The sequence below is a fragment of the Natrix helvetica genome (genome assembly GCF_964273705.1).
Source record: "Natrix helvetica genome assembly, chromosome: 11".
In the NCBI taxonomy this organism is placed as follows: Eukaryota; Metazoa; Chordata; class Lepidosauria; order Squamata; family Natricidae; genus Natrix; species Natrix helvetica.
The window spans coordinates 17147027-17159092 of record NC_138562.1 but is presented as its reverse complement, the minus strand read 5'-3'; the positions used below and the strand labels follow the sequence as shown (position 1 = coordinate 17159092).

The 12066-nt window shown below is 42.5% G+C and overlaps 1 protein-coding gene across 7 annotated transcripts in view; it reads left to right on the top strand.

The window, feature by feature from the left end:
• GRIA3 (glutamate ionotropic receptor AMPA type subunit 3) overlaps window positions 1-12066 on the top strand; it is a 131022-nt gene that overhangs the window by 69129 nt on the left and 49827 nt on the right. For all 7 annotated transcript variants that reach the window (XR_014176320.1, XM_081964224.1, XM_081964225.1 and 4 more), the window contains exons 7-10: window positions 5402-5569; window positions 6684-6788; window positions 7717-7824; window positions 8603-8809. Coding sequence is in view for 6 of the 7 variants with exons in the window: in XM_081964224.1 (XP_081820350.1) it covers window positions 5402-5569; window positions 6684-6788; window positions 7717-7824; window positions 8603-8809 (588 nt within the window). In the remaining variant the exon portion in view is untranslated. The remainder of the gene's footprint in view (window positions 1-5401; window positions 5570-6683; window positions 6789-7716; window positions 7825-8602; window positions 8810-12066) is intronic.

Genomic DNA, 12066 nt, shown 5'->3' with positions numbered 1-12066 from the left:
TCCATCACATGGTCCAATCTTCCACTGCCTTGTTGGCAGTTCCACCCATCCAGTTCTGGCCAGGTGCAGAGGTGCAAAGAGAAAGGATGACCTTGGCTTTCTAGAAAGAATGTTGTTATGGCTGCACAGCATCTAACTCCGTACAATCCCCCCCTTCCATTTTCCCACAATGGAAAATGCATAGTAGAATAATAGAAAGTGGGCAGGCCAAAGATCGAAAACAAAAGATGGCTGCATGGCTGACACTGTTATTTGCTTTGAACAAATAATCTAGTCCTCTGGATCCATAACCTCCATATCCTCTAATAAGTCTTAAACTTTGGTTGACATACTGCAATGATTTGATTCAACCCAAACCTATTGTGATGTAGGGAATCAGTGGTCTACCTTGAAGTCCTGGGAAGCCGCTCCCTACAGCTTTATTTCTTCAAATTGCTGCTTCTCAGAGATGTTGACATCCAACTTGCCTACTGTCCATCTACAGTAGGGATGTCCAATCTTGGCAACTTAAAGTCCTATGGTCTTTGACTCCCAGCATTGCTCAGTTGCTAAGGTTGGCCACCTGTGATTTACAGTGTCCAGAAGTAAAATTTGATAATCTGGAAAGAGAAGTTGGAATGGCTGATGCAGATAATAAGATGATCTATGATAGATCATCTCTCCTACATTCCTCAGTACGTTCAGCTATTTAGTCCCCCTCCCCACTATTCTGTGGAATGAAGGAAGGGCGGTGGGCAGGATTTTTTGCTATTCTATGAGTAACTCCAGTGATAACTCGCAAGTGGGTAAGCTGGGAGAAAATGGGATGGAGTTGACGGACTGATAGCATTGTTTGGGAATTCCCTTCCAAAGGCACAGAAAGGGGGACAACTGTGGATTGATTTTGAACTGCATTACGAGGTTGAGGAGCTGATATTATTTACTGAAGTAGGAAGATACGGTATAAATTCCTCCCTCCCTCCCTCCCTCCATGAATGGTGGCCCAAAGGTGCTTTTTCCACGGGCAACTGGACTTCCATTGTTTTTCCTTGAAGGCATTTCACTTTGCATTCAAAAAGCTTCCTCCGTTCAAAACCGAAGAAGCTTCTGGGATGAGAAGCGAAACATCTTCCAGGAAAAAAAACAAAGAAAGTCCAGCTGCCTTTGGGGAAAAAACACCTTGGGGCCAACCATGGATGAGTGAGACTCTACATAGACACGGATGGTTGACCTTTGCTCTTGGATGCCAAAAACAAAACAAAACAACACACGTGTCAGGGAGGCCAAATGGACAAGAGAAACCCAAATTATTCTTCTGAACAAGGAAGAACAGCATGGCATCTCCCCTCTAGCCACAGCTGTCATGCTGGGACGCCAGCAGGCAGCTTCATAACTACGGTAACCTGAAAAAGCAGCGATGCATAAAAATCCAACATGCATTAAACCAGGTCGAGTGAGCAATTCGTACATTTTATCAGCTGCTTAACTGGGGATGGTGCGCTTCGCGTACTGCGGTGGGTTTTTTTGTTCTGTGGACAGAACTCTCTGTTTCCTTGCTTATTTCTTTTTTTTTTAATTGATTTTTTTTATTAAATACATTTCTTAGTGCTTAATAAACATGTTGTTATCCGGGTATTTAATTTGCTTAACAATACAAATTTACATTCTTCATCTCCACCCCCTTTTCTCTCAACCATTGGTAAAATAGATTCCACGTTCTATATCTTCTTCCTTGCTTCGGTTTGCATCTTGCTTTTATTTGGGAGCTCAAGAATGGAACATACATCACTGTCTACTTCTTTCTCCCCCGACAAACAACGTTACGAAGTTGGTTGGGCTGAGACTGAGTGACTGGCTTAAGTCACCCGCGAGCTTCTCTGGCTCAAGGTGGACTTCAGCCTGGTGCTTTTGGGTCTCAATCCAACACTGTAAGAAGTTACAGAAAGCGCGAAAAAGTAGGGCCGGAGCTGATGCGAACCAAGGTGTTGTGGCCTGCCAGCAAAGCTGGTACCAGATTCAGACAGTGAGGAGGTTGGGGAGGGACATGGGCCAGTCCTGGAGTCTGGGGAAGGCTCTGATGAGGGCTCTGCATCGGAGGCAGAGAGGGGGCCAGAGCCGTATGCCAGTTATCAGCTGCCTTCAGAATCAGACATCAGTGAGGCAGACAAACAGCTGGAGCCTGTTCCCCGTGTGCGTATGCGCGGAGTTGCCAGACGACGGGAACAGCTAAGGAACATGAGTCGACTTGGGAGTAAGGCCAGAGGTGGATGGTGAATGGCCCCTCCCATAGGGAATAAAAGAGGAGCGAAAGGGGAGTGGAGTTTGCAGGAGACAATTAGTTCATTTCTGCATTCTTGCGACATCTGAAAGATATCGGCCTGGCCACTCTCCAAGCCTGATAAAGTTTGGTAATTATGAACTAATTTGAAAAACTCTGGGCTGGGACTTTGCTAGAGAGAAATTCACTGTAAATTAAATAAAAGGGGTTTATTGAGACAAGGACTTGGCTTCGTGCTGCTAAGGAAGTCTAGGTGAGAACACAAGGTTGATCGCACAAAGTCATAAAGAGGAGCTCTGAATCCTAACTTAATCCTCGTTAACTAGAGCTAGTTTGGGAAAGAGCTTTTTCTGCAGAAACGAATCCTTCCGCTGTTGTCTTTCCTTATTTACTTATTACATATACTGTATCAATGAAAATGACTCCCAGTGGCTTACTCAGAAAACAAAAAGAACAATTTAAAAACCTTTCCCCAGCTCGTGTAAAACCCACAGGAACTCATAAACGGCAGTGATAATAAACGATAGCAATCAATCAATCACCAACCACCACCCCCGAACAAAAATAGCCACTCCCACGAAGCAGGTCACACCTACAGAAGAGGTTCTCAAATTTTTTGAAACCTACCACTGATTGTAACATAAATAGTATAAAGAATAATCCCTATGCCAGTAATTAGTAAAAGAAAAGGGAAGAAGGAAGAAGAAGAAAAACTAGTCATACGTTTCCACGTCTGCATGGAGGGATTGTAATTGTGTTTAAGAGTTTGACCCTAACTCATATTTATGACGGTTGCTTTGTCCCCGGGGTCATGTGATCTGCTTCTGCAACCTTCTGACAAGCAAAGTCCGTGGGGGAAGACTGATTCACTTAATGACTGTGGCAAGAAAGGTCATAACATGGGACAAAACTGACTGGATAAATCTCTCGCTTAGCAACAGAGGTTTTGGGCTCAATTGTAGCCATAAATCGAGGACTACCTGTACTGTTAATGCTGGGAAGCATTGTCGATTTGTAATACACAAACAAGTGTTTATTAAAGTGACAACCCCACCCTTCAGAGCAAAAAAGAAAAGAAAAGTAAATTTGATTAGGAAATAAAATTGGCTAGAGATGAGAGCCTGGGTGTTTTAATTTATTCAATATTTCACCAGCTCTCTCTCGTTCCCACACCGGCTTCACATGTTCATGCATTTGTTAGCAGCATATGAATAAAATAGAAAATTAGATCTGTCGCTCGGTGTGATGCGGAAAGGATGGCAGGACGGTTTCTGATAATTGAGGCAGCCTGATTGGAAAACTGGGGAGGGGGGGCCCCCATTGCCGAAAGACAATTGCAGGTTGATGTAAATGTTTAATTGGACGGCTATTGGAGAACAACAGTTGGAATTCTTTGTGCGAAAACAGCTAGCGAAACTCTGGGGCATCTTACAGCAAACGCTGTGACAGCTGATGACCTTTAGGTTTTGAAAACAAGGAATCACCTTTGCTTAAATCCCTGCAAAACTACATCGGGTGTAGGAGGTTATGAAGCAAAGTGGGGAAGAAACATATCTTTTGGGTTAAGGAGGCAGGCAATTGGTAGCTCAAGCTCTAGGTTGGACTGGTAAGAAGAAGACCAACACACGTTGGTCAAGGTAGAAGGCATCTGCCAGCATCTTATCTTTTCAGACCAAAAAAACTTCCAACAGCCTGAAATGTGGTCACATAACTGTGTTTGTGTGTGCGCGGGTGTGCACGCATGCATGCGCCTGGCCATCAGAACATTGGGACCAGATTGAAAGATGTGGGAGGTCCATTGTAACGTCAAACAATTGCTAAGGGACCTGTCGTATGTCAAGGGCTACCTGTAATTCTTGAAAATTAAGCACTGATTTCATTTTAACAGAATAGCAGAGTTGGAAGGGACCTTGGAGGTCTTCTAGTCCAACCCCCTATTCAGGCAGAAACCCTATACCATTTCAGACAAATGGCTATCCAACATCTTCTTAAAGACTTCCAGTGTTGGAGCATCCATAACTTCTGAAGATAAGTTGTTCCACTGATTCATTGTTCTTACGGTCAGGAAATTTCTCCTTAGTTCTAGGTTGGTTACGTGTAGTTTCCACCCATTGCTTCTTGTCCTGCCTTCGGATGCTTTGGAGAATAGGTTGACCCCCTCTTCTTTGGGGCAACCTTTTAGATATTGGAAGACTGCTATCGTGTCTCCCTTAGTCCTTCTTTTCATCAAACTAGACATACCCAGTTCTTGCAATGTTTTAGCCTCCAGTCCCCTAATCCTCTTTGTTGCTCTTCTCTGCACTCTTTCTAGAGTCTCAACATCTTTTCTACATTGTGGTGACCAAAACTGAATGCAAATATTCCAAGTGTGTAGCTACAGAATGCTGATCCCAAAAATACAATTTGTTCAGAAAAAGAAACAGATCTTTAATGTCAGAATGCTTCCTATCTTTTTATCGGAAGTAAATATGATGCATTTTTGAAAAAAGAAAAGAAAAAAAACCATTTATAGATTTTTACCTTCCTACAAGTGGGAAGGTTTATCAGATTTATAAAGTCGATGAGAACTGTAATTTTGAGCAGCGTGACAAAAAACTGTGGAAGTATTTTTGATTAAAAAAAAACCCAACCCAACTCCTGGCAATGGACAGAGTTAGCAATAGCACTTAGACTTATATACTACTTCATTGTGCTTTACATACTCTCAAAGCAATTTACAGTGCCAACATCTTGACCCTGACAATCTGGGCCCTCATTTTACCGACCTTGGAAGGATAGAAGGCTGTGTCAGCTTTGAGCCGGTCAGGATCGTACTCCTGGCAATGGGCAGAGTTAGCAATCGCAATAGCACTTAGACTTATATGCCACTTCACTATGCTTTACAGCACTCTCTAAGTGGTTTACTGTGTCAACATCTTGCCCCTCATTTTACCGACCTCAGAAGGATGAAAGGCTGAGTCCACCTTGAGCCTGTTAGGTCGAACTCCTGACACTGAGCAGAGTTAGCCTGCAATATTGCATTCTAATCACTATGCCACCACAATGCTATTACTCAATGTTATTTAAGGAGGGAGATGATAAAAAAAGACTTGCAACATTTACAGGATGAAGTTCACTTACTTGTCTCTTTTACATCTCTTTTAGTATACATCTGCGTTGACCCACGATGCGATCCTTGTCATAGCGGAAGCCTTCCGGTACCTCCGAAGGCAGCGGGTAGATGTATCCCGGAGAGGAAGTGCTGGAGATTGTTTAGCAAATCCAGCCGTGCCTTGGAGCCAAGGGATTGATATTGAGAGAGCATTGAAGATGGTAAGGATATAAAGTTACGGCAGCTACTCTGTATTGGTTAAGTGGGAAAGGCCTTTGGGAAGGAAGACAGAAAAGATCGGAGAAGAGACAGCATAGCCCGCAGCTGCATAATGGGAAGTTCAGAATAAACCCTCCCCTGAGGGATTGGGTTGAAAAGGTGAGGGCGGTGAGAATTGTACTCACGGACTTGCAGGATTGATGCCAGGCTTAGCCAGGAAAGGGACAGGAAAAGGGAATCGGGCAACTTGTCACTGCCAAGTTGCTGCGGTTAAGTCAACATGGCCAACTTGCTTCAGGACAACTTGCCACGGCCAACTTGCTGCGGAGGAGCGGGTGCATAGTGGCGGAGCTGGACTGGGGCGACAGCTAGCGTGCTCGCAGAAAGGACAGTGTGTGTGGCATAGGTTCGCCATCACGGACCTATATTTTTCTTGTTACACGCGTTCGTTTTTTCATGTATTCATCTTATTTAGTCATTTTAGATTGACCCGTCTATCTAATATGCAATGTTTTTTGTATATTTTGCAAAGTTACTCGAACCATTAAAAATTTCTAAAAAAAATGTTTATTTTCTCTTCCCCTCCCCCCCCCCCCCAAAAAATCCCAACCAGAAGGTAATGGAAGCGATAAAATAGCATTAACAGATATATAACACAGGAACACACGCAAAAATGCAGAAAATAAACTGCACTGCAGAGGAGGCCCTGAAAATCAAAATGCACTTTAGCAGGCCCTGGAGAAACAAAAGGGAGAAGAGAAGGAAAACCTATTTTGGTTTTGGAAAGATATTAATGAAGATGCCCAGCATATTTCTTTATTAAAGGCTTTCATAAATGCTCACTCAGAGGAGAGCTAGACAGCTGAGAAGGACACCCCTCCCCCTTACGAGGAGGGGAAGAAGATACAGTTGGCAGAATTAGCCGCAAGTGGATAGGTCACCCTTCTGTCTTTTGCATTCCCTTGGTGACATGATTAAGGATAAATCCACCTGCTCTTTGATGTTGATGGAATTGCTAAAAAAAAATGACTTTTTGTGAAACCGTGGTTTTTGCATACTGGCCAATGCAGGGATGCTTCCTGTATCTTGTTATGTTGCAATTTTATCATTGTCAAGGTTCAGGTTCAAGGAATGACAGGAAATATCCAGTTTGACACCTACGGACGTAGAACCAATTACACAATTGATGTGTATGAAATGAGACCTGGCGGGCCACGGAAGGTATGCCACAGTTTGTTTGTTTGTTTCTTTCTTTCTTTCTTTCTTTCTTTCTTTCTTTCTTTCTTTCTTTCTTTCTTTCTTTCTCTCTCTCTCTCTCTCTCTCTCTCTCTCTTTCTTTCTTTCTTTCTTTCTTTCTCTCTTTCTCTCTTTCTTTCTTCTTTATTTATTTATTTATGCCTCCTTCTCTTCCTCCTCCTCCTTTCCTCCTCCTCCCCCCTCCTCTCCCTCCTCCTCCTCCTCTCCCTCCTCCTCATTGCAATGGCCTTTTCTTTTGATGCAAACTATTCTACAACTTCCAATTCCTTGGCTAACCCAAAGCATCACCTGGTACCAAACAAGGACAATCTTTCTTTCTTTCTTTCTTTCTTTCTTTTTTTTCTGTCTTTCTCTTCCTCTTTATTTATTTATTTATTTATTTATTTCTTAGATTTTAGACCGCCCCTCTCCCAAAAAGGGACTCTTTCTTTCTCTCTCTTTCTTTCTTCTTTCTCTGTTTATTTATTTATGTCTCCTCCTCTTCCTTCTCCTCCTCCTCTTCCTCTTCATTGAAATGGCCTTTTCTGTTGGTGCAAACTATTCTACAACTTCCAATTCCTTGGCTAACCCAAAGCATCACCTGGTACCAAACAAGAACATTGCTTGCTTTCTTTCTTTCTTTCTTTCTTTCTTTCTTTCTTTCTTTCTTTCTTTCTTTCTTTCTTTCCTTCCTTCCTTCCTTCCTTCCTTCTTTCCTTCCTTCCTTCCTTCCATCATATCTATCTATCTATCTATCTATCTATCTATCTATCTATCTATCATCTATCTATCTATCATCTATCATCTATCTATCATCCTTCTAATCTACCTATCTATCTGTATACCTATCTACCTATAAATACCTGTAACTCAAATTCACTATCTAACTTGTCAATGCTCTCTTCAACCATAGGCTGGTTACTGGAATGAATATGAGCGATTTGTGCCTGCAATTGATCTTACTGTGTCCAACGATACATCCTCAGTTGAGAACAGAACCATTGTGGTGACTACCATCCTTGTAAGTTGTTACCTCCCTTTAGCCATTCTTTTCTAATCTTGATTCCTTTGGGTCAAATTCAGCTTCTGATGCTTTCCTGGACACACAGATCTACGTAGTTTTCTGAACAATGATATGGATTGGTTGCTCAGCACTTGATTTTCCCAAACTTTGATTGTTCTTCCTACTTTCTGAACTGACAGGCAGATCAGGTTTTCCTTAGCATGTTGGTGTTTGAACTTATAACTTAAAATGAGCCGTGGTGTCCCAGTGGTTAGAGTGTGCTGTATTGCAGGCTACTTCTGCTGACTGCTGGCTGACTGCAATTTGGCAGTTTAAATGTTACCAGGCTCAAGGTTGACTCAGCCTTCCATCCTTCCAAGAGGGGTAAAATGAGGACCCAGATTGTTGGGGGCAAGAGGCTGACTCTGTAAACCGCTTAGAGAGGGCTGTGAAGCACTGTGAAGCGGTATATAAGTCTATGTGCTATTGCTATTAAAACCAGAGGGTTGCAAGGGACCTTGGAGGACTTTTAATTCAATCCCCTGATCGAGTATCTTATGTCATTCCAGACAAATCACTGTCCAACTCTTCATGAAAACCTCTCGTGATAGAACGTGCATAATTTCAGGAGGCAAGCTGTTCCACTGGTTAATTGTTCTCCCTGGCAGGAAATTTCTCCTTAGTTCTAGGTTCTTCCAGCTTCTTTGGTTGGGATTTCTCCCCGTTCACTCTAACGTTGATGCATTTGAAGGAATCCCTTCCTTCTAACTTATTTTCTCCTTGTGTCATTTTCCAGGAAGCACCCTATGTCATGCGCAAGCAGTCACCTGACCAGAAGGAAGGGAATGAGAAATACGAAGGCTATTGTGTTGACCTCGCTTACGAAATTGCAAAACACGTTGGGATTAAATATGTCCTGTCGATTGTTCCTGATGGGAAGTATGGAGCAAAGGACTCTGAGACTAAAATGTGGAATGGTATGGTGGGTGAGCTGGTCTATGGGGTAAGTCTTGATATGTTGTGGTTTTGCTACTCATTTGCCTTATGACCATATCACCAAAGTTAAGTGGATCACCTCTCCATCTGTCTTTCTTGGCAAAGCTGCTTAGATGTACAGTATCCTGCAAGAATATCCTGCAAAATCCACGTAGATGAACCATGTTGGCTATCCTTATGGGTGTCCTTAGCTCTGTGATTTCAGCTGTTCACCAGTTAATGGTGTCGACCAACTCAAACATGCAGGTTTGCTGAAAACCGTTTAATCATGTCCCGGAAGAGTTCAAACTCCTATCAGAATTCATTGCCCCAGGAAATAATGGGGATTCTAGCAAGAATTTCCTCTTCATGGCTGCCCTCAAGGAACTCTGAGAGTGAAAATTCTCTTTGTAGCAGCTCCCTTTATAATTCTGAGAATTAATGGTGAGAACAGCAGATTTTGTGATCTGAACTCTCGCTGTTTCATTGGCAAGGAAGAAATGGAATTGATCATCGGTAGGCAGCCCAAACATGAAATGTAGAATTTTGAGAAGGCCGTATCTTACTCCCACCTTCTTATGTTGTTCTCCTATGTTAATTGTGCTTCATTTCCTCTTCTCTTTAAACAGCTCTTGGCATTGTTTAAGTGTGAGTGACAGAAGAATAGCGTCTCTTTAGAATCTTTGTTCAGACTTTCCACAGCTTTGTGGCGTTTCTATTCATCTTTGGGTTGGTTTTGACTTCTAAGAGAAGGCTCAACCCTTCCACAAAATTGCATTTGATAGCATAGCTTGAGGTTCTCCTCCTGGCATTTTCAGTGCCAAAATATAGGGTATTTGCATCAAGCAGAAAACTCTGTCATGAAAAATATATTCTTAGCATTGTTAAAACGGTTCTCACATGAAAGAAACAGATGCTTGTTCTAAAGGCAGAACACAAGCGATGCTTTAACATTACAAGGATGTTGGCATTAGGTTAAACAAAATTGGGTGTGCTCCCTTGCCATCCGAGCTCTTGAGGAATTAGAATAATTGGAAGAGGTCACTGCTGTATCCTAGGCTTCGGGTTAATGTGCCGAGTAATATTTGGCCCGATTTTTAACCTCAAAGAATGTGACATGGTAAATAGTGGATGAGTGATATGAGCTTGATCTCTCCCAGCAAGGATTTGTAAGACACCTGGTGTCTTTGTGATGTAAATGTTCTCGCTCAGTTTGAAAAAGCAATTCCTCTCCATACCGAATGTCACCATTCAGATTGTTTCGGTATACACATCAGGAAGCTGTGTCTTCACGGACAGTCGTTCAATCATCACAGCCTTTGAAAAAATCTGCAGAGTGCTTTAAAACAGGCATGCAATCAGATCTTGTCAAGGAATTGTGCAGCAGCTGTCCAAGTGAAGCCAAAGACACTGACGCCAACATGGAGTTTAATATAAATCAATATATTTAACATTCATATTTGCAGCAGACAAGTTAGTTAAGAACACAGGGATGTTGTGAGGTAAATCAAAGAGCATACAGATCTCACAGAAAAAAAGGCGGGAAATAAGGGGAACTCTCCCTTACACCCACAGCAGCCAATCATAGCGTAGCTTGCCTCACGCAGGAGCCAAAACTCTCCAATCAATCAACTACAGCTGTGTCTTCCGTCCCATTGTACACTTTACTGTTCCAGCTACTAAATTTAATATCCTAACAGATCTTATATCTGTGTTGACTAAGAAAGAAGCCCCATTTTATCTAGTAGACTTTGCACTGCAAAGCACAGCTGATCCTCTGTATCATTATTCATCTGTACGATCAACAAGAAGAGATTGTTGCTCAGTGAAAGTATTTAATAAAGCATCTTCTATGTTCATTCGTTCCTAACCACCCAGAATCACTGGCAGCATATAAATGCAATAAATTATGATTACGATTAGTGTTAGGCCTGCCCAAGGTAGATATATTTATAGGATATTTAATTCTTTTTAGTGTTAGGTTAGCTCCCCTAAATGAAGTTCCTCTAATAATAAAATAGAGAGCTTTTTTTCTTTAGCAGAAGCAAAAGATTTTCTATTCCCTTTCCCCCTTCCATGAGTAATTTGCATTACTTTGATATGCAGTAGCTTGCAAAAAATATTCACAGCAAGAAGAAAGCTAAACTAAACTTCACAAGCCAATACTCTAACAAGCTAAATTCAGCAGAGAGGCTTCTGTTTAATTGGTTGTTGTTGTTAACATTGCCTTTATCCAACAGGAAGGGTGTGATTTAAGTTCCATTGATGTAACCTTTAGCAAAGCTGTGTTGCAACCAAATACATTTCACTGTACCTAGGGATACAGCACAAGGGATGCGGTGGCTCAGTGGCTAAGACGCTGAGCTTGTCGATCAGAAGGTCGGCAGTTCAGCGGTTCGAATCCCTAGCGCCGCATAAATGGAGTGAGCTCCCGTTACTTGTCCCAGCTTCTGCCAACCTAGCAGTTCGAAAGCCTGTAAAAAGGCAAGTAGAAAAATAGGAGTCACCTTTGGTAGGAAGTAACAGCATTCCATGTGCCTTTGGCGTCTAATCATGCCGGCCACATGACCATGGAGACGTCTTCGGACAGCGCTGGCTCTTCGGCTTTGAAACGGAGATGAGCACCACCCCTTAGAGTTGGGAATGACTGGCACATATGTGCGAGGGGAACTTTTACCTTTTAGGAATACAGCAAGATTTGATAGGCTACAGAGCCAGTCTGGTTTAGTGGTTAAGGCACCAAGCTAGAAACCAGGAGGCAGTGAGTTCTAGTCCCACCTTAGGCATGAAAATTGGTTGGATGACTTAGGCCAATCACCAGGAGATGGTGAGTTCTAGTCTCACCTTAATCATGAAAGTCAGCTGGGTTTCTTCTTGGACCAGTCCCTCTATTTTAGCCCTGGGAAGTAGACTTCTGAATTCTTGTCTAGAAAACTGCAAAGACAGATTCAGCTGCCTACAAGGACACAAGATACAGGGAGAGATGGCTGGCTTTGGTCTTCTGTGAGACCTCAGTTTTATGCCCTCCATCATTTTACTGTTTATACTCTATTTTACAACTACCTCCCGAGACCGCTTGCCTTCCTATGGTCATGACCCAATAAGGCTTTGTGGATTTGGGGAGAGGTTATGCCACTTGCAGATGCGCAAGGACTCCAAGCGAGTCTTTCCGCTTGACCCCTCCTTCCAGCCTAGCTGGAAATTCCCCAAACCAAAGCCTGTTATATTTGAAGATGTCCAGATGATTGACCGCAATTATGTAAACGAAATAACTTGATGGAAATG